General features: G+C 38.8%; 1 protein-coding gene across 7 annotated transcripts in view; it reads right to left on the bottom strand.

Annotated features, from left to right (window-relative positions):
* Positions 1–1269: 1269 nt before the first annotated feature.
* The window catches only part of Tbc1d4 (TBC1 domain family member 4), a 178192-nt gene continuing 156035 nt past the window's right edge, over positions 1270–23426 (bottom strand). For 6 of the 7 annotated variants that reach the window (XM_020183844.2, XM_074043223.1, XM_074043224.1 and 3 more), the window contains 7 exons: positions 20826–20984; positions 18477–18635; positions 15794–16038; positions 12444–12603; positions 10429–10598; positions 7116–7292; positions 1270–3620 (listed from right to left, as the gene is read on the bottom strand). In XM_020183844.2, the coding sequence (XP_020039433.2) occupies positions 3387–3620; positions 7116–7292; positions 10429–10598; positions 12444–12603; positions 15794–16038; positions 18477–18635; positions 20826–20984 (1304 nt within the window). In that variant the 3' untranslated portion in view covers positions 1270–3386. Of the gene's footprint in view, positions 3621–7115; positions 7404–10428; positions 10599–12443; positions 12604–15793; positions 16039–18476; positions 18636–20825; positions 20985–23426 lie in introns of those variants that run through there. The other variant, XM_074043225.1, reaches the window with a different exon arrangement.

The raw sequence follows: 23426 nt of genomic DNA, 5'->3' as shown, positions 1-23426 counted from the left end.
TTTCCCAAAGGCCACTGCCCTTGATCAGGGGTTTACTAATTTTCTGACTTGGGTTTTTTATTGCATTCCCCTAAATGCTATCTTCTGTTCCCTAGTTTCTGTGCAAATGGGTTGGAGCAAGTTTTTCTCCACAATACAGGCCATTCATGGCTCCCAATACTCTCCAAGTAGAGATGACTTTTACGTGGCCCACAAAGACATTTCGTGATAGTCTCTGTCCAGACGCATCTCCCACCACACCTACTGGGACTACACTCTCTGGTCTATCTACACTTCAGGATTAAGAATGGAGTTATGGTTTATATATCATCCTCACTTTTATACTGTGCTTTACACACCTAGTCTACTTCTGCTGGCTCTTTCAGACTCTGATCCAACCTCCCTCCCTCAGAGCATTTGTTACACACTCCTGTCTAGGCTGAATGTGACGACTCCTCTCTGAGTGACATTGCATCCATGTTATAGTATAAACTCTCGTTTTCGAACTAGTCCCTTCCTCTCACCTAGACCACAACACTCTGAGGCCAAGGACTGTATCTTCTCCAACTCTGAATATTTGGCATCCAGCTTGGAATTGGCTCATAGGTGTATTTGTTGAATGAATAAATGAAACCAAGATACAGATGATTCTTTCCATTAATGAACATGTCACATTGTGGCAGAGGGCAAAATACTACAGGCTATGACAGATTTCTTTCTCCTAATTTAGTACTGCAAGGAAAAAAAATGTTGATAAAATGAATGTCACCATGAACATTAAGAGACTATGTACTCTTACATTGCCTCCTTCTCCAAATATTTAACTACTATGTGTAGTGCAAGACTCAAAGGTTTAGTCCCAAAGTTAGCAAGAAAACATAGTATCTTGGAGAGTATCTGAAAGTTGTATTTTTATGTAAATACATTCATATCATATCCATCAACGAGCACTTAATTCTTAATTACTTGGGAGCAAATCCAATTAGAAAATTTTGTATTTTCATATCCTTTTCCTCTTTCTTGCTATTTAGAAGAGGACCTACAAAATAAGGTAGGACACAAACTTGTCAGTGTGGTTACCTTTTTCTTTCTATAGTCATAGGAAGAGACTTAACTGAGAGAAAAGTTGAAAATTGTAACAATGCACTTTCATAATGCATCTGAAATTATCTTTGGGGTTTTTTTTAGATTCTGTTAGCAAGAATGATCAGTTTTAAGTAGCAACAATCCATGTATTTTGTTATCAAGAAGTTCCCCCCACCAAAGTAACAAAAGTAAAAATAAACCAAGGAAACTGCAACAATGTATTTATTGGAAATGAATTAGACATTACAGGAGCCTGATGAAGAGATACAATTCATGGAGCATAACTGGTACATTAAAAAAAAATCACAAATGAGAAAGAAATTGACTTTCAAAATAAAATACCGTATCCAAGTCACCTTAATTTCTGAACACCATGATGCAACTTCATAATGTTGACTCAAAACATCCAGAATAAGTGTAATTTAAACTGAAGAGCAGAATAAAAACCCATTTCTTCCCCAACTTGAAAATCCCTTGGCTAAACCCGGGTGTCATACCCAAAAGGCAATTTTTACCACCACAGAGTCAGAAGTTACATCTGTCCTAGTTCTGGTAGGACACAACCTCCTACAAATAGAGAAATTTTCAGGAAATCCAAGCAACAAATCAACTGGTGGCCCCAATGGAATGGGGTCCCTAAAATTAGCATTTCCTAAAACCTAGAAATTACACTAAATTTATTTACTAATAAGACTTTACTGTCTTGTAAGAAACCACCTGGATTAGAGGGCATGCTGATCTGTAAGGAGTCCTTATGGTCACACTGGCTAACAGTAGAAGGGGCTTCAGGAGCTTGTCACTGGCTCATTAAAATTCTCTGAAGCACTTAGAGCTTGATTCTTGTACTCTGTAGTAAATTTCAGTTTGTGTATAGCAAACTCTCTTTGAAGAAAATTACCCCCAAATAATCCATCTGTGAAAACACAAGTACTGCAAAAAAGCAGTCACCATAAACTCTGTTTGGAAAGGCAAAAATTCTGCAACAATTTTCAGAGGCACTGTCGTCTCCGCAATGGAGAATTGCACGTGTACTTCGGAAATTAACTTTCCTTCCCATCCCCAGCATGCATGAATGTCCCCTGATAAGCTATTTGTAGGCAGTGGAAGTTGGGAATCTAAATGCAGAACTGAAGGTTTTAGTTGGATGGGTGCCACTTTCCACTCCCCTCCCAGTGGATTTCAATGGTTTGTTCCTAAACATTTCACAGTTACTCCTAAATTTTCACATGAAAAGGGAAAATGATTAAGCACTTATTCAGTTCTGTCAATTGGCAAAAAAAAGTGTCTCAACACAGTATGTCATCTTTGGAAAATCAATTATACCTGCATTTGCTTATCCTAAGTTGAAGGTAGAGAGAACTAAGTTGAGTACTCTCGTAATTTGGTGGGAAAATGTTGAGTCCCTTCTCACCTGGTAACTCCAGCACCAGGTAACCGTTCACAATTGCAGAATTCAGTTAAATAAAAACATAGAAGGCTAATCTATACAATTTGGGTTCTAAGTTATATTTTCAAGGTCAGATATTTTCAGTTTGATTAACAATGCTGGTCTGATTTGCTATTAATTAGCAACATTCTTCACCTTTAGTTGGGTAGACTCAGTTATGATGTCCTGCTTTCGCCTTACGGATGTCTAAAGCAAAGCCTAACAAAAATCAAAATGCATGGAGATGCAACATGCTAGTTGGCACAAAGCACATGAAAGGACCCAACCTTTCTAGAAGAGCCCACTGGAGTGTGACTAGCCACCAGCCATTTTTCTCAGATAGACAATGTCAGTAGAATTTAAGACAAATATACATAACATCACAGAGATGTTTTCACCTTCCCACCAGTGAGTGAAACATGCTATTCTTTGGAGGAAAAAAAAATACATTCGTTTTTTTCAAGTATATTGCAATATACAAAGATGCTTTAGCTTTGTTTCACTACAAAAACAAAAAAAGATTTCACAAATATCCAAGGGGACTCTCACTTCAACTTCACTTTGGTGTGGATTTCATGAAGTTCTGACAAAAAAAGAAAAGAAAAGAAAAGGAAAGAAAGAAATTGCTGTAAATATATGTCTACTCATTTTATTTGAAAGCATGAGTTCTCTGTGTCCATGTTATATATATGTACATAGGCAGCAAAGACAAGGAAAACCAGTAGGCTTAGGATTGGCATGGTCTGATGAGAGCTACGTCCACCTGCTAATGAGGGACTCAGCACCAGTGCTAGGTGGTTCCACCAGCTTCAGGGTCCAGCTTGGACCAGCAGTACACAGGCTCTTCCTCTCCAGTATTCAAAGGCTATTTCCTGCCGAGGCTGCACATCTTAAGTTATGGCTTATTTCCTGCCTTGGCTTTGTTGTTAGGGTTGCAGTTCAGGTCTCTGAGCAGCGACTCACAGTTGGACAGAGCATCTGCTGGCAATAGCTTCCGGATTTGCTCCACTGTCTTTTGATAAGCCATTTTATCTTGTTCCAGGGTCCGGATTAAAGTCTTCATTTTGGTCTCTCTGGTCAAAAGATTTTCCAGGTTTGATTCCAAGGCTTGGATTTTAGCATGAGCCACCTGTTTGGCAAGGAAAAAAAAAATCCTCCGAATCAAATGTCTGAAGAGTCTGGTTCTTTATTATAGCTTCAGCCAGGCCTCATATGTGTTATTAAACAATTGCATCAACTTGCTTAAAAAATATTATGTGAAGCAAACACTGTGAAAACCTGCATGAAATAGACTTTTAGGCTGCTCAGAAATATAACTCTTTGGCACTTGGGGATGTACTTCAGTGGTAGAGCACTTATCTAGCATGCAAAAGACCCTGGGTTCAATCTCCAGCACCAAAAAATTTAAATTAAATTAAAAAGTATGTATCTCTATTATACTAACAGATTCACCTCTTACTGACTACAACAATAATGCAACACTAACTCTGGCCCCACTGTGCTGGTGTTCTCACTCCATACCCATGGGGTGTCCATAAATGAGGCGGGGTCTGAGCTGGCTGAAGGAAGGAGAGGAGATTTCTGACACTACCTTGCAGTGCTCAAAAAGGCTTCTGCCTTCTGACTCACATTGTTGCTCACAGTTTTACAGGACCAACATGGTTCTGGTTCTGACAAGAGCCTGCCTGACTGTGTCACATACCATCATGGTGGTAGGAGAGGGCTGAAACAGGATAACAACAGGGTGTGATGCTGCATGCCTATAATCCCAGATACTCAAGAGACAGAGAAGACAGGAGGACTGTGATTCAAAACCAGCCCAGGCAGAAAGTTAGCGAAATCCTATCTCAAGAAACAAGCTAGGCATGGTGGTCCCAATGAGGCAAGAGTCAGAGGTAGGAGGATCACCATCTGAGGCCAGCTCTGGGGAAAAGTGTGAGACACTATCTAAGTAAAACTAGATAGAAAAAGAGCTCATGTGATACAGCACTTGCCTAGCAAGAGTGAGGCTCTAAGTTCAAACCCATTACCCCCACCTCCCCAAAAAAAGGGAATTCAGAGAGGCTGGACAGGGATGGCCACTCTTGCTCATTAATAACAAACCTTTTCCAAGAACTAGCCAGAGTCCTATGAAAGCTACCTTAATTCCTTCCATGGGCAGATGCTCAATGACCTCAGGAACCCCCCCCACACACACATTAGAATCAGGGTTCTCTAAACATACACATGAGATTCTATCAGTTTTTGTGGGTGCCAGGACTGTTAAGAAACTTGAGGAAACTACATAGAATTGTCATTAAAAACATCTGTAACAAGAACAATCATTAATACAGGTGCAAACTCACATTCCCTAACAAGGAAATGCTTAATGAATCATCGCTGAAATGCACAAATAATAAGGGACAACACAACTGCTTTGGCTTATCTTGTAATAGGAAAAATGAGGACATTCTCTATAAACAAGAGCTGGCATAAGACAAAGTGAAGGAAGTTAAACGCTCCTATTCTTGGGGAACAATTACTTTAGAGACCCTCACTTCTAACCTACTTCATTCCTAGCAGGTCTGGAGCAAGGACTCACCATATAGAAGCAGGCTTTGAGTCCTTTCTAGGTTGGAGACAGGTGCAGTGTTAGGGAAGTAGCAGGTAGGGGGTGTCAGTGAGCAGGAATCAAGCAGCCATTAGGAACTTAAGGTCTAAGTCAGAGTTAATCTTCCCCCAGAAGGTTCACCTGCTGCTATAGCTTGGCTATGGTGTAAGTATCTCCTGCCCCAGGTGCCTGTGTTGGAGGGTTGGTCCTCTGAATGGCAATCTTAGAAGGCAGTGAAACCTTTACCAGATGGGACTTGCTGAATGCTGATGGCTCACACCTGTAATCCTAGCTACTTGGGAGACTCAGGATCAAGGTTCAAGACCAGTCCCAGCAGGACGTTCCTGAGACCCCCCCCCCATTTCTACCAATAGCTGGGCATGTTGGCATGTACTTGTCATGGGAGGTTGAGATGGGGAGGATCACAGTTCCAGGCCAGCCTGGACAAAAAAAGATGGCGAGACCCCATCTTGACAGGAAAATCTGGGTATGAGGGCTTGAAGCTGTCATCCCAGCAATGGTAGGAAACTTAAAATTTTTGCTGCAGCAAAAAGCCTATCTCCCTATCTCCAAAATAGACCAAAGGAAAAAGGTCTGAAGGCATGGTTGAAATGGTAGAGTGCCTACCTAGCAAGCTCAAAGCCCTGAGTTCAAACCCCAGTACTGCCAAAAGAAAAAAAAAGACATGGGGTTATTTGGTGGTCCTTTGGTCAATGAGCTTGCTGCCCTTGGAAGGGATTCAGGTAGTTTTCATAGGATCCCAGGAAGCTCTTTCAATAGGGTTATTATCAAAGAGCAAGATTGGCTCCTCCCAAGTCCCTGGATTCCTCCTCACCACGTGATCGCTCCCTCTCTCACCGCCCCCACCCCCAGACCACCTCCCCACCCATGATACCATCTGCCATGTGATGTAGCCAGGGTCATTGCCAGAGCCAGCACCATGCTGTTTAGACTTTCAGCTTCCAGAACTGCAAACTGAATAAACTTCTTTTCTCTATAAGTTACTTACTCTCAGATATTTTGTTGTAGACAGAAAAGAGACTAATATGTTTATTAGACTCTTTTCTCCAGATCATTTTTAAACCCAGGCTTTCAGGGCATGGATTCAGAGCACGTATCATATTAGAGATGCAGAATGTTACTTTGTAATCAGTTTTTATTACATTTGTAAGTGTGTGATTATAAATGAAATGATGTTTAATATTCCCAAATACCCATGTATGGCAGGGACTATGTGTAACATTTTCAGTCAAGTCACTCAGAAATGACTCCATTTCTCTTTTACTCCCATCATTTCTAATTAGACTTTTGCAAACATCTTCTACCTGGCTAACCTATCTTCTCTCTCCAGCCTAATCTGTCTTCACCAATGTTTCTCAAAAACTTTGAGAGTTTCCCTCTCAAAAGGGACGTTTAAGGCCAGGCTCTTACGCTTCACAAAAGACAATCACCTCTAAGTCATCCTCCATCATATTTAACTCACCATTTCCCGACATAAGTCTTGATCCTATACCATGTTCTGCCACAGACAAACACACAGACTCTCCTCACTCACTGCTTCCCCCAACCCTTCAGAGTTCAGCTCAAGCCCAGGCACCTACAACTTCCCCAGTTTCTCATATTTGATTTTCTTTCCTTGAGCTTAACCAAGTATGTACAACATCTAATAGAAATGCAACCAGATTCTGCTTTGAATCACCATTCCACTATTTTGTGAGCATACATTTTCTCTCTCAAGCAAAACTTAAATTCTTAAATACATTTGTAGCTAACAGCACACTTAAACACAATGCGATACCCAGGCCATTGGCCACCAAGGATTCATTCCATGTACACACCCCAATCATTCCCATATGGTTCTGTGCATGCAGGAGGCATTCATATGCTTCTTTGGTCAAACTTTTTTTTTTTTTTTGAGACAGGATACCTTAGCTCAGGCTAGCCTAAAACTCCCAATCCTCCTGCCTCAACCTCCCAAGTGCTGGGATTATAAGTATGGGCTACCATGCCTGGCTGAAATCTTTACTTTCATACCTGTAATTTTTCGAGGAGGTCCATATTCTGTCTCTTCAGTTGGCTGTTGGCCCTCTCCAGCCTCTCTACAGATTCGCTATCCTCGCAGGCATACGAAGACTCTTGAAGCTCATCCTGCAGCACGTGATATTCCACCTCATAGGCATGTAGCTGTTTGGAAATATCCATCTCAAAAACCTGGCGTGGAAGCACCATGAGTTAGTTTTGCTTTGGCACATACACCAAAATACAAAGTGTGTATGCTGATGGACATGATGTTTATTTCCAAACACTTACTGATCAGGGACACTATACACAAAGGAGGAAACATAGATGTGACTGTCAATACAAGAACAAATTAGATAGAGATTACTCTATCGGTGTAAGAACACATGGAGTATTTCTACACAACTGAAACATGCTCGTGAGAATAAGTGAGTGTCTGAGGGTATTTTGCAACCAAGATATTCCTATTCTAGAAACTAACTCCTGAAATGAGGTATATAGATAAACAACGTTATTTATTGGGCAACTGTTATCTATGTTATATTATTGTGACTGATTAGTAACCAAAACTGCACAGGTGCTTTCTATAGTACAGAGACCAAAAACATTTCTAATTAATTTGTTCAGGAGAAGAAAACTCTGAATAAATAGCTTCACTCATTTGCTATTCCGTGTGAGCCCCTAGGGAACCATGTAGATATTGTACCACACAGGCAATCGTAAAATTACATACCCTGAGCACAGTCTAGAACTATAGGCTTAATTAGGCCTGCTGTGCCACTCTTCCATGTTATCACCAAAAAAGAAGGAGGCTACTTAGAAGTTAAGAGAACAGGTAACCCCACCCCACCTCTTAGTCTCAACTTCCTGAGGAGAGGGGAGGCAGCAGCTGCCATTCAAGCAATGTTCTATACTGATGCTGTAAAAGAAAAAAAGAATCCACAAAAAACTCTGATTTACCTACTCAAATAAGTAGATTTACCAAGATACTCAAATTAGAGATACTCAAATATTAAAATTTTAATAATAAGGGGATTTCTAGACTACCTGGTCATCCCCTCAAACCTTCCTTGCCTAGTAGGTATGAACACAATGGGCTATTATACAACAATGAAAAATGGTAACATGGACCTGTATTTATTGGTATGGAAAAACATCTAGTATTTTAACATATATTTTAATTAAAAATAAGGTTACACGATAGCATAAAGAGTATGATTTCACTTAAGTAAAACTGTATACATATCAATACATGCACATAGCAAAAAATGTAATAGGAAGTTTCAAAGGTTGTCATCACTATTCGTAGTGATATTTCTTCTTTGTGCTTTTCTACACACTTTGCAATTTTTATAATGTCCATAAATAAAGCTTAGGAAGGTCAGCTCATCCCACAGTTAATTAACTCCAATCCTGGTAGTAATCTGTAAATCCAGCAAGTTCCTCATTAGTTTTGTCTTATTGTCATTGTTTTGTTTTTTTGAGATAGGTCTCACTACATAGCCCAAGCTGACCTCAAAGTCATAAACCTCCCGCCTCAGTCGTCCAAGTGCCTTCATTAATTTTAGAAAAGAGGTAATAACTGACTTCAAATCTCCAAATATACATTCTCTGACTGCTTAGCAGTTAAAAAAGACATTTCTAGCCAGGTATGGTAGTGCATGCCCGTAATCTCAGCACTTAGGAGGCTAAAGCAGGAAGACTGTGAATTCAAGGCCAGCCTGGGTTACACAGTGAGACCTTATTTTTTTTTTAAAATGGCTACTTGTGAAGAATTAATGAACAAGTAAATATGTAATTAAAGCTTTACAGTACTTTAACAAATAGAAATGACCGACAGATATTTACAGAATAACCTGCTTGTTATTTAGGTTCCAAGTGATTGAAAGACAATTTTATATGTGATAATGTAAGTATTCATATTATAGTCTGAATTAAGAGTGCCTAAAACACTGAACATTAGTCGTTATTCCCTTTTTATGGGGGAAAAAGTTGAGATTCAGAGAGATTCTAACTTGTTTGAAGTCACACTGCTAGGAGTTGGAGCAGGACACCAGAATAAATTTCACACTCCCCTTCTCTTTTCTAAGCTCTATCTTCTCTGTGCTACCCCATGTGCCACTAGAAAAGGAGAAAACTTGACCGATGCTCACAAAGCATGAACACAGGATCTATAAATTGATCTTCAGCTGTTCACTCACCCAACCAGCCCCAATGTGCACTTTCCACTCTGCCATGTCTCTGTGAAGAGACAGGAACTAGATGCATGTTGGGCAGTTTCCATCCCATTTGCTTCCCAAATCTCTCCTCTGCTCCCATCCACTGCACACCAGGAGGCAGACCCTCTGAATTTCATGCCTAATTTCCTTTCTGGTTGGCTTCTGGTTGGGTTTGGCCAATATGAGGGGGTAGCAGGTCAAAGGAGAAAGAGGAGGGGGTGTTTCTTCCCTTCTTGTTTCGTCAAGAGTACATCATGGCCAGAGCCCCCTGCCCCACAACTGTGGCTTTCACAGGTCCTGGTGATGCTCCTGTGTCCTCCACTTGCTCCCTCAGCACAGGAGGGAACAGTCTCCTGCCAGCTCTACCTCCTGGGCACCTGTACGTCAGGTTGAGTTCCCTGTCTGCACCTCTTTAAGCTTCATTTAAGCCACTGGAGGGAGAGTCTGTCTCTTTATTTAAGCTTCACAAAACTCAGGTCAATACTGTGCCATTTTGAAGCTGAGGAAACCAGGATTCAGAAGATGATGGCAATGTGGGCAAGTCAAACAACTCATAAAAGAATCATCGCATGAAGTCAATGAAAGCTGTTTCCTGAACATAGTCAGAAGATGAAAGCCAGCACTCTCTAATTCCAAAGCCTATGCACTTGCCCCATGATCCCTTGTGTATTTTATGAAAATTAACAAGATTACAAAGACAAGTGGGCCTCATTTTGTTCTTGAATTTTCCTAATTGTATGAGTTCTATCTGTGGCCTTAGCATTGGTTTAATTTGAAAGGATTCCTCAAAAACTCATGATCCAACACTAAACACATTTCCTGTGCATAACCCCAGGCCCCATAGAAAATGTCACAATGTAGAAACTTATATCTGGTAAAAGTTAAAAAAAAAAAATCTTGGCTAGGGTTGAAGCTAGGGGTCAATGGTAGAAGGCTTGCCTCCACGTGTGTGACCCTGAGCTCAATCCCAGCATGGGGAAAAAAAAAAAACCCAAAAACTTGAAAAACAAAAGATCTGTCAAGTAAAACTATGTTTTTATGCTAAATCAGTTAGCATGTAACCAATATAGAAACAACTTTATAATCTTATACGATCATTGAAATCATACCTGGGTAATAATTTTTTCCATTTCAGAGGTATTCATATCAGGCAGCGTGTTTTTGAGGAACTCTACAATAGTTTCAAAGTTCTCACACTCCATTATAAGTGTCTCTTGGCTGCTCAGCAAGCTGAGTGCAACCTTAAATATAACTTCAGTTCCCTGAAGAAAAATCATATCTAAAAGAAGAGATATAAATTTCATGGTCAAAGCTATGCATCCATTATTGTAAAAGACACGTTCTTTGTGCTAGAGGAGTTCTTTTATTTTATTACTGCAGCAGAACCAGAAATAATTTGCAAAAGAAAACCAGTTAAAGCCATTTAGCTTACAGGTCCTATCTGGGGGTTGGTACCATTGGGAGGGGGGATATGAGAAAAAGGTGTAGGAGGGTGAACGCAGTGAAAATATTCTGTACACATGTGTGTAAATGGAAAAATGAGACCTGTTGAAACTATTCCAGGAATAGAGGGAGGAAACATAAAAGACAAAGATGAAGGGATGAATTCAATTATGATATATTATAAGAACTTTTCATAAATGTCACAATATACTCCCAGTACAATAACATGATAATAAAAAATGTAATTTAAAAAAAAGCCATCAAGCTTTTAAAAAATTAGAATGACTGAAATAAACCAATTTTTGAATAGTCCCTTATTTATTAAGAATCTCAGATAAGGCTGGAGGAACAAGGAACATGTTACGTATTGTTTGTAATTTTAATGTAGTGGAGACTAGGTAAACCTCACAGATACTTATTCAACTGATATCTAGAATTTTCTCCCTAACAAAACATAAAAATAAGTCAACTATTCTCTTGTAATGAAAAAGTCAAGGAACCATTTAACATGTAATTAAATCTATTCACAAGCAGGAAATTAAAGGAAAAACATAACCTAAATCAGATGAGAAAAAGAAATGCTGCCCTAATTCTAAACTCTGCTCCCCTACAAATGAAAACATGCAATGATTTTTGAAAAGTAGCAAATGCTTTTATATGGACATTTCTCCTAATATATGCCATTCTTTCATCAACCACATACAAGAAAGTCTTAAAAAGAGAGAAAAATTCTTGCGCAGAATTACTGCAAACTTGCTTCTGTATCTTTCCCTTTCCTGAGTCTCTATCCTTCACTAAATTCAAAGTTAAGAACTGAGCAAGTATTGTACTGCTGACAGCTCCAGTCACAATCTCACAACAGGAAACAGACTGTTTAAACAGACTACCGTGGACATTTGTTTCTTAAACTCCTAGGTAAGTCAAAAAGAGATGCCTGAAACATCATTTTGATTTCATACAGGAAAATATACATAAAGGGATTTTTAGAAGATCCATTCATAGGGACCTAGATGGCAGAGAAAACGTCACTGGAGAAAGCAATCGTGAATGTTCTGTAAACAAAGAGAAATGTGATAACCGTTTGTTTTACAGCAACTTGGTTTTTATGCGTTAGCTTCATTTTCATCTCGAAACTGTACTCCCACTGCTTGGTGACACTCTCTGGGCCATCTGGTCTTAGAGACTGGTTACTACCCCTGCATTGGCATGAAAGGAGAGTCACTTCATCAATGAAATAGGGTGAAATTTCCTCTGATAACAATGAAAAGAGAAAGGAATGTCATTAGAAATAACAATGAAAATAGGTACTTCCCGGACCCAGCCGGAGAACATGTTTCTCTATGTTTTGAATAAAAGTTTAAAAAGACAATGGGAAAAGAAGCAAAGAGAAAATTATATAAATGTCCAAGCCTATATTTTAAAAATGCATGTTCCGATTCTTATGCATAAATGAAAATGAGAGCTCCATTATAGCTCACTTAAATACAGGAGCCCAACTCTTTCCCATTCAGTTTTATTTTTACTTAGGGCTAATACAGTTTCAAATGACTACCAGAATAGAGCCAGGCACTAGCACTTTGCTATTCTGTGCAATACATGATGGAACCATCAAGACACCACCAGCTAGCAGTACATCCCTGGAATAACAGCAATGTCCCATTTGAGCACAGGCATCTCTTACCGAAAACTCTGGCTACAAATCCTAATGGAAACTGAGAGGCAAATAATGTAAGGAACCAGGGCGCAGCATACAGACTGGGGCTGATCTCATTTTCTTCAAGATGGTTGTAGAGATCTCTGTGGTAGTCATGAAGGAGCCTGGACAGCTGGTACATTTGAATCTAAAGTTCATTCAGAGAGGAAAAATACGTATTAATCTCAGTGCACATAAAATATACTAAATTTTGAATTTCATTATTCTAATATTTAATTATACCTCATACATACTCAATAAATAATAAAAATTCTACGAATTTATTTTTGTTATTACTTTAAAGTTGACATTCAAGTCCAAGTTCACTTAACTGAGTCCATGAAAGAAGTTACTGTAACCCCGTCCAAGCCTCTGGGCGAGGCTTTCTATCATGTGTGCTTGTGTACCATGTGCATACATGGCAAGAGTGCTTTTCTTCTCTTAGAAAGGCATTGCTTTTGGAACTTAACCAGAACTGTCCTGGCTCTGTACTCGCATAGAATGTACCTTCTGATTTCAGACGAATTTTAAAAGAGCCTCCATTTTAAAGACTCTATGGTGTCCAGTACAGAAGCAAATCTTTTCCTATTTGCTGGGCCCAGGATCTGAGTTATGATAGAATTCTGGCTTAGGAAACTCAGCCATTCTGTACTGCTAGGACAGAAGGAAGGCTCAGAATGTCCTGGGGAAAAAGCTTGAGATGTTTATTCCAATATTCAAGTTATTTCAGCAATATATTTTTCATAGCAAAGAAAAGCAAAATATAAAATACAGTTGCTTCTGAATATATCTAGAATCAGAAGAAATTACTTTATTTGGCTACTGAGTTGACTACTGGCATTTCAAAAACATTAAAAAGATATATAAGAACTTTTAAGCTTTAACATCTGTGATGCTAAAGATAAAGCAATTGTAACTGATACACAAATTTGTGAATTTAAATTTTAGCCACACAGTTAACAAACAAGTGGTAGTTCCTTGATCACTTATATAAGCTTGACATTTTGGTATGAAATACACATGATATTTCATTAGATCTAGTAGAATTTCTCTTACTAGAAGATATCCTTAAAATATCATCCTTATATTGATAGCTCTATAAAAACATACAAATAAGCAATTGTATTGTGAATTGAACAATTGTTTTCAAAGCACAAAGCTGAAATTGAGGTGAGTCCTTTGGGGAAAAAATCGTAAGTTTTATACATAAATGCAACAAATTATGTTTGACTCTTATTTACAACACATATCTTTGGAAACTACATTTCCACGCAAACTGTAAAAGAAAGGAATTGGAGCCACAGGAATTCATGGCTACAAAAAAAGCAGCTTAGTTGGTGTCAAACATAAAAGTATTTTTAATGAGATTATTACCTCAGTAAGTCATGATGAGAAAAAAGCCCATACATTTCCTTTAGGCCACTTACAGTTCAGAAACTAGTAAGACTGGGTGTCTATCAACAGAATTAGTATCTTGGTAAGCACAAAAATCAAACAAGTCTACTTAGTAGACAAAAGAAACCATGGTATCAAAGACATCCTGTTCTCCTCGTACAGTTGTGATCATAACAAAGAAGTAAAACTGTACTATTTAATTTTTTAAAGGATCTTACCTTTTTCCCCTATGCCATTTCTTCCATCAAGTTATATTTGGGCACATAAGTAGATAATTCAAGCTTCTTGCAAAGGAAGCTTTAAATATAAAATCCTATTTGCTAAAATAAAATAATTCTTCAATTCTGCTTTATAGATAACATAGTATATCTTCAGAGGGAAGAGACAGAACTGAAGGAAGAAAGCTTCAAAGAAGCCTGGGTGCACACCTATAATCCCAGATTATGGTTTGGGAGAGTCCTTGTCCCAAACCAGCCTGGGCAAAAGTTAACATGAGACCCTATGTGAAAAACAAACTAACGGCAACAGAACCAAGGGTGTGGCTCAAGCAGTAGAGTGCCTGCCTAGCAAGCACATGGTCCTGAGTTCAATCCCCAGTACAGGAGGAAAAAAAAAAAAAAGGCAGAGACTTGGGGAAGATGAAAAAAAGAGGAAACCAAATGCCTCAGAGAAAAAAAAGATTTAATGTTTTTATATTTAATACAGAAATCAGTAATCACAAAATGTGATGAGACAGAGATATTTAAAGTTGAGAGAGACCTCAACCCTAGGGAATTGAAAGGACAGAGTGCCCAAGCTCACCAGGAGAGAAGCAAAAAATAGGAAATGACAAGGGAACCCAAGCCCACGGCAGCAAGCAGTTATGCACACTTCTGAGAGCCCTGGTGAATGGACCCAAAACACTAACTTCCTGCTCTAGAAAGTAAAAGGTGTTTCAGCTCACTTTATAAAGTACAAACACCTATGCTACTAAAGATAGATTAGATCTTTAATATTGTAACCTATAAAAATGCTGCCATCAAATATTTACGTCATCTGCATGTTCAAAATGAAAGACCTATCATATTTCTTGGTAATTGAAAGCAATATATAATTAATGTACAAATCCAATTTATGTGAATCTTTGATAAGGCATTTTTTTCCACATTTTTAAGTTTTTATCATCATATTGCTATACTGGGGGCACATTGCGACATTTACAAAAGTGCTCACAATGTATCTTAATGAAATTCACCCCCTCCATCATCATCCTTTCTCTCCTTTCTTAGAATAGTTTCCACATGTCTTATTTTTCCATTTTCATACACGAATACATAAGATTTCTACCACACTCACCCTCTTCCGCCCTTCCCCCCTCCTACTGGTACCAACCCCCAGATAGGATCTGTTTTGCCTTCCTGTCTTTGATGAGGAATTTTTAAATGGAAAACCACTGCATTTTAAAACTGGTCACTTTCTCTCTCTCTCTCTGTCTCTGGAAACATATCAAACACTATTCACAGATGCTTTCTGTTCTCTGAAATTCTAATGGGAGCTACCAAACTGTTGTTTCTGAAACTCAGAGCTATTTAATTCCCCACAAAAGTGCCAATGCTTCCTATCTAATATAAGGTATAGGTGAACTGTTTAAAAATAAAACATTGCACAGCCATCATTTGACCTGTTAAACAGACCTATGAATAGTCACCGACCGGGAATCATATCACTGGATACCAGGAAATCAGGTATCCTGGGGAGCCCTCTCCATATGCATCCTACATGCCTGGGTGTTTAGCAAAAATCCCAAATCCCATACTCAAACAGTGAAATAAAACATACGTATATTCACCCAAGTTCTAAAACCCAGGTCCAAAACTTCCCTACATCTTAACTGTGATGCAGAAGAGGGCCGGTGACAAGATTCTGCTAAGAGCCACTGCTTCCTTAGTGAAGAGCCACCTCACCTGCAGCGACATCATGTCGGGTCTGTACTGCTTGCGGAAGCCCAGGTCATACATGAGGAACTTCAGCATCTCAAAGGCTTGATCTTCACTCATGTGCAGAAGCAGCACTCCAGCCACAAAGCTGATCCCCTGACAGTAGCCTACTTCCTTGTCCAGCAGAGAATATGCTTTCAGGAGGTTAAAGAGGGACAGCTGCCCTGCCCCAAGCTGTACGGAAAAGTAAGGGTGAGTAGGAAATGTCCTGCCTGCAGAGGGAAAGAAGACAATGACTTTGGAGATGCTCCGATACTTTGGAGACCAGCATGAAAATGCAATGCAGTGAACTCCGGGGTAAATGGAATATTCATTTAAGAGTCTCTCTCTCGCTCGCTCAAGTCCTACCTGCCAAATTACCATCCCATCTCCACATGTATGATACAGGAACATTTTATGCAGATCAACACATGTTTCTGGCAAACAATAAAATACAATAAAAATTCACACACCAACAACATATCCTGGAAAGACCACAGGAGGGCAGAACATAAAATTTATTCCGACTACTAATCAAGGCAAATTCTAAATTCATATAAAGACCACTCTTTAACTGAAATCATAATTCTGTAAGTTATCATATTATTTAAAAGGACATCTTAGTAGTCCATAAACAGATAAATTCTAGTTTTTATTTATTTTTTTTTTTAGTATGACACTAGAGGGACGTTTTAGTTTTGTTTTGCTTTATATTCTGTCTATCATTTAGGAAATGTTTCTTTTTCAAATAGTCTTTGCTCTATATTTTTTAAAATACCTCCAGGAAACATGCAGACCACTTTTCTTTTTTCAATTATCTCCAAGGGGGATAAAGAGAGTCAAAGGTCAAGCTGATTTCAAGCACTTCCCTCTAAAATTTACCACTGAATATAAAATGACCATGGAGACACAAGCTAAGAAACAAATGTCTCTACAAAGCCAAGGACAAGGTACTGAAACAGGCCCAAAACTGCTTCTGTTGGCTCAGGGCTTTCCTTGTGCCACAAAAATGCAGGGGATGTTAGCTTCCTTGTGAAACCATTACCCCTGTCAGTTAGAATCTGCAAGAATGCCAGATTTTAACATGTTTTCCACCACATAGGCTTAAAAGTGATTTTTTTTCCAGGAACTGATAAGATTAATTCTGCAGAGTAAGGGAAAGAAATGGAAAATAACAAGAATATGCTGCAGAAACACAGATGGCTACAAGTAGAGTCAAATAAGCAATTTTTTAAATTACCATTTTTCTTTCTCCCTTAACATTTTTCTAAAGAAAACTAAAATACACTGTTTATTCAAGAAGTGGACTCTAGCTCCACTTTTGTCTGACCAGCCTTTTCCTGTAACCTGACCTCATCGTTTTCCTCTCCATTAGGACATCTGGACTAACCCGATCACAACACCTCAGTCCCGGGCCTCATCATCAGTTTATAGTTCACAGAACCATAGCTATCCATGGGGACATAAGGACTGCCAAGCCCAATGTCCCCGTTTAACAGAGAGGCCTGAGACCTAGAAGCAAAGTAATCTACGACCACAGAGTCAGTGGTAGACTCAGGATAAGGACTCGTTTTTCCATAAAATTTCCATTTTGTTTCTACTGGGTTCAAAAAGTGTTTAATTGAGCTGGGTCCTTTCCCAAGAAAAATCGTCACTCAAAATAAATGGAGGTAAAAAGTTTTGGCCAGTGATTTTTTTTTTTAATATATGCCCTAATGTAAGACGACCCCAACTATAAGATACTCCCCTATTTACCCCAATGGGTTCAAATCACCTTTTGGGAGTTTGGATGAAATAATCAAATGCCCACATCCAATATTTACATATCTTAAAATAATAAAATGTGTATAATGATATGGTTTTAGAAAAAAAATAGATAACATAATTTTTACAACCAAACCATTTTCACTTCCCATTGTTTAATGTTTTCCACTTAAAAGACTTATGGATGCTGTCACTGGAAACTCTCCCCAGGTCAAAAGTACCCACTCATACACCACTGAATCAGCTAATCTTGCATATATCCTACAGGTAGGAGGTCACAATTTCTATAACATAAACACCTTAATGTATTGTTTTTATCCCCTGGGGGCCTAAAAAGTGGCCACCCTCCTTGTAAACAGCAGGCTGGGCCCAGCTGTTGCCCACTTGGTCTCTGCCTTCAGGCTTGCCAGCAGCTACTCAGTCACTCCTAACTCCACATTATGACCACTGTATTGCTTTTTTGTATGTTATGTACTCTGATCACATCCATCCCACAGCTTGTTTTCAGCAACACATCTATGAATTCCTGATGTACCTTCCCTAAACATTTTGGGACCCATGTAATCTATTTCAAAACCTGCCCTGACTAAGCTATGGTTGTCGATCTAAACAACTCAGTTGTTCAAAATACAGTGACTGAGAGCACCCCATATTATAATCCTTTACAGTGATTCCTTTCTCAGAGGGAAAGTTTTGGGATGAACACATCATTTATAACTCAAGCATTTACGGTAAAAAAGTGCTTCAATAATCTATAAGACCAACTTACCCCAAAAAAGGAAGTCAGCAGTTCTACAGATGTCAACAGAGCCTCTTTATCAACACCATGAACACCTCAAAACATCAAGAACAACAAACGCCAACACCTATTCAGTTTTGTGATTTGCAACCAGTATGCCAAACATACCCAAATCCACGAGAATGGCGTGCTGCTGAGCAGTGAGCTGCTTCAGAAGCTCCTTATACGACATGTCGGGAGGTTGGTGTTTATTGGGCAGTCTGTGCCTTAGACGGTATTGTAAAGCCAGAAACTGCCAAATTTCTCCTCGTCGACTTTTAGGAACACCTACAGTCAAAGAAACAAAAGAGCAGGCCTTGAACTCTGGAATGAAGTTGCTAAATCACCACTGAGGAACTGCCTAATTCTTGAAAATAGGCAGCTGTCACCTGCAGTTCACATAGTAGGACACACTGATGGAAACACAGTGTGACAAGTTTAACCCTAGGGTTCCAGACATCTTGTGAACAGAACCGTCAAATAACAACAATAATAATGCGACACTAACAATAACATCAACCAACACGGATTGAACACCTAATAAAAGATTTATCGAGGCTGCCTTAACTGCTGATTATTGGACATGTGCTCAGAGAGCTACCTAGGATGTAGGTGATCAAAATTACTTCCACTTTACAGACAGTAAAGCTGAGGCAGAAAGAGATTAAGAGAGCTGCTCAAGTTCACACAGCAGGTGAAGTGGCAATATTGAATTAGAGCTCTGAAAGTCTGGTTTCAGAAGCCAAATCCTGAAATGCCGGATGGTATGGTTGCCTATTCTCGCTTTTTTATTTGGCTTGACGATAGCAACAAATGCTAATCCTCATTGTAAATATGTGTCACCCACAAGAACTTTAAAAGAGGGAAGAGGGCGGGAGGAGGGGGGAGGTGGTCCAAACAATGTATACACATGTCAATGTAAAAATGATAAAATAAAAGAAAAAGAACTTTAATAGATAATTAAAGATAATTCAAGACCGTTCTTCTATGGTCATAAAACAATGACCATGTATCTTCTCTGAGAGAGAATAGGACTCCCAGGCAAGGACTATGGGCAACCAGCACTTCACAAAGAGGAGCCTGTGAAAGCCCTGAAGAGCAGCAGAGAAAAGGGAGGAGAAAAGAGGAGCCAGAAGAGGAGGGGATGGAAAGAAACAGAGCCGGGAAAGGGGGAGAAGGTAGACAGACAGGTGAGAAAGAAAGAGTGGAGGGAGGGATGGAATACCCCACACAAGAACTAGCCTGGGATGCACTGGCACCCAAAGAAGCCCAGCCTCCCTGGCGGATACAATCCCAAGGAAAGAAGAAGCAGAACACGAGATCAGAGAGGGGGAGGAAGGGAAGACTGTGGGGGCCTTGGGTACCTGCGAGGAAGTTTAAACTGTACCTGTAAGGAATGGGAAGATGAGCACACCTACACATCTTTGAAAGTCAGACCAAAGAATGTGAGAGCTACAGCTCACACACATTTCACTAACTACTGTTTTGTCTCCCACATTCAGTGGAAATCTTTAGGATTTACAAATCTTCCAGAAAAGAGGACATATGACACTTGTAAATGTGGTATCTTACAAAACATATTTTACCTTAATCTAAACTTACCTATGTAACACTTTCAAACATTATCATAGAGTGGTGGGTGTTTTTGTTTTTGAAGACTTACAAAGGTTTATTTAGTAAAGCGGGGAAAAATAGAAAGGAAGAAAGGTGCACACCCTGATGTAAAGGGGGTGGGAGCAGAAAGGCTCCTATCATAGGCTTTTAAAACACATCCGGTTATCAGACTTTTGGGGCGTTTTTTGGAATTTTTATTCTATACCCAAATTGTGCAGGCCATGAGACTATCATTTAAATATTCCATCTGGGTCACAAAAATTGCATCCCAAATGCTCATATATTAACTTTAATTTTAAATTTAAAATGTGCAAGTATCAAAAAACAATAAAACAGTAAATACATCATAATAGCTAAGTAAGAGCAATTTCCCCAAAACAAATGAATGACTAGAAAAAGGGAAATCTGTTGATAATCAGAATATAAATTTGTATAAATACATATATCATGGATATATAAACACATTCATATAAATGTACACATACACATAAACAAATACTTCTGACCAAATGATGGAAATGAGTCAAATCTATAAGCCTGAACTGTTCTGATCACTATGGCAGTGATATCAAAGATTTGTACCAAAGCACACACTTCTTCCTCAGTAAACAACAAAGAGCTGAAAAGAGCTGCTGAAGTAGCAGGAGAGTCTGCAGAAGAGGGGTCTGTCACCTCTTCAGTGACAAAATCTCTACTGCCACCATTTTATTATCAATTATGTCACCCAGTTACAGGTAGAAACAAATTACTCTCATTTCTTTATAAGCAAATCACAAAGACAAAAACATGCCTGTGCTGCACAAACTTTTAAAAATATCTGAGGCTTTCCTTATTTAAAAAAAGATTTGAAATTAGTGCAAATACCTTCTTTCAGAGAAGTATGGATATCTTCCATATCACATCTGATTTTAGCTCTGCAGTTTAACAACTTCTTATCCCAGGTTATCAAGACTTCCTTCTGACACACACCAACTTCTTCATAGTCTAACTTAATTTTTCTAGACTGGAGTTCATCTCTTCTTGCTTAAAAAAAAAAAAAGAAAGGAAAAGATTTATTAAGACCAATGTGTTTGTAAAACAATATTTTAAACATTGTATGTATAGTTAAAACTACATCCAATTGCTTTTAGGAATCAACCACTAATATTTACTCAAAAACATAACTTTTAAAAAACAAAGACAATATGAAAGTTTCTCAAACTTTGAGTCATTTGATGTGAGAAAATATAAGTAGTAACTTTCTAAGGTGGTCCTATTCTATCTTTTATGTGGTTAATTTTAGTAAGCCTAAAAAAATTGGCTATGCTATAAATTTCAACTTTTGGACAAATGTGACAGCCTCAGATGTGATACTTCATAACATGTTAATTACATTACAGTGTAATATTTTATATATGTCACATGAGAAGATAGTACCTCATGCTACCCATAAGTTGAAGAACACAATAACCTCACACATTCCAGAGTCATCCACACTGCCCTCAACACTAGGTTAAATAGTCCTGTGTTCATTTTGAATAGCTTTTGGGGGTCTGGGGGCTAGGTATTGAACCCAGGACCTTCACATGCTAAGCACATGCTCCACCACTGAGCTGCACCCCAGTCCCCATTGTGAATAGTCTTAAAAAAAGAAAATTCATTTCACTGAAGCTAACACAAATTGCAATTTTTAAATAATATAGAATTCTCATTTGGTGATCTAAAATACAAGCTCAAAGCTCATTTAAAGAAAGGTCCACAAAAGAAACCACTATGTTGACTTATCTTTATCTTGAGTAAAGAAACAGGGATATATAAGTGCACTTCCTGTTTGTCACTAGGATCCCTAGAGAGGACTGTCAGAGTGACCTGGGGCTCCAGGTGCTCCACTGGTCACCTTACCTTCTGCAACACAAATCTTTGTCATGTATCCAAAGTCCTCGATAGCAGAAAAACAACAACAGGAATGGATGTTATCTTTACTTATTATGCTTGAAACCATTTCTCAAGACTTAAAATACCTTAAAACAGACTGTTCTGTAAGCAGAACAGTAAAAATCCCCACTTAAATGTCTACACATATTCCAAAAAAAAAAATCACACTGAAAAAAAGATTCCCTGAGCTACCACTAGATGGCTCTCTAACACAGGTTAGCCTTGCCTTGCTTTGCAGTCTGCTTTCTGCTCTTCTAAGTATTTTTTAAAAGACTAAGTTTATTAAAGCTAATAGTAAATACAATTGATCATTCAGCTTTACTAGTGATCTGCTTCACAGAAAATAACGCATAACATTTCTTTGGATTGTTTTCTCCAATTTTCTCTGTGTCACTGTGCGTTTAAAATAATCTTAAGCACCTACTCTAAGACTGAGGATAAAATGGGTAGTAAGAATAGGTAGTATTTGTCCTACCTGAACTGATAACTATAAAGAACCTTCAAGAGTCTGGGTTGGTGGCTAACACCCAGCTACTTGGGAGGTGAAAATCAGGAGGATTATGGTTCAAAGCCAGCCCAGGCAAAAAGTTTGGAGACCCCCATCTAAACCAGTAAAACTGGGTATGGTGGTGCATACCTGTCATCCCAGATGCATGGAAAATGTAAACAGTAGAATTGTGGCCTAGGTCTGCCCAGGCATAAATATGAGACCTTACTGAAAAAACACCTAAAGCAAAAAGGACTAAGGGAATGGCTTATGGAGCAGAGTATCCTGAGTTCAAACTCCACAGCAATCAAAAAAAAGAAAAAAAAGAGTCTTGAAAAAAAAAAAAACGGTTATAAGCTACTTTCTTCTTTGTTACTTAAGTTCCAAAATAAACATAAAAGTGGGGCTAGGTACAGTGGTTCATGCCTGTAATCCCAGCTTCTCACCTGTTGTTCCAGCCACTCAGGAGGAGGATCACAGTCCGAGGCCAGCCAAGCAAAAAAAGCACTAGACCCTAACTGAAAAATGACTAAAGCAAAAAAGGGCTGGGGGCACAGCTAAGCTGTGCTTGCCTAACAAAGAAAGGCCCTGAGTTCAAACTCCAGTACAGTCAAATAAGAAAAAAAAAAAGTAAATATAAAGGTAAAGGTTTCTGAGAACATATTCTGAACATCAGCTCCTTTCTTATCCTGTAAAATTGTGTAATATAACTAACCTCAGAATAGGCATCTAACCATTTGTATTCAAAACTCCATTTTTTATATTACCATGCACATCTGAGAATGACTGCCATTCCTGGGCTCCGGACTTGCTCCACTTGTCCCACTGTTTGGCCTGAGCTCAATTCCTTAGCTTCCCCACAGCTGGCTCTAACTGGACTATAGCTAAACATCCCGAAGGCCATTTCCCATTCAAATCCACAGACTCTAAATCTATCCTTTGATGGTTGATACAAGATTTTATTTGAACATACTCCCAAATGAAGTATAATTTCATGCTTTAAACATTTTGAGGGAATGGTAACCATCTGTTTGTCAACCTCTTTTCTGTTTGAGTTAGTCAAG

This window comes from Castor canadensis, chromosome 10, assembly GCF_047511655.1.
Source record: "Castor canadensis chromosome 10, mCasCan1.hap1v2, whole genome shotgun sequence".
In the NCBI taxonomy this organism is placed as follows: domain Eukaryota; kingdom Metazoa; phylum Chordata; class Mammalia; order Rodentia; family Castoridae; genus Castor; species Castor canadensis.
The sequence above is the reverse complement of the archived record's forward strand: the minus strand, read 5'-3'. Positions and strand labels throughout refer to the sequence as shown.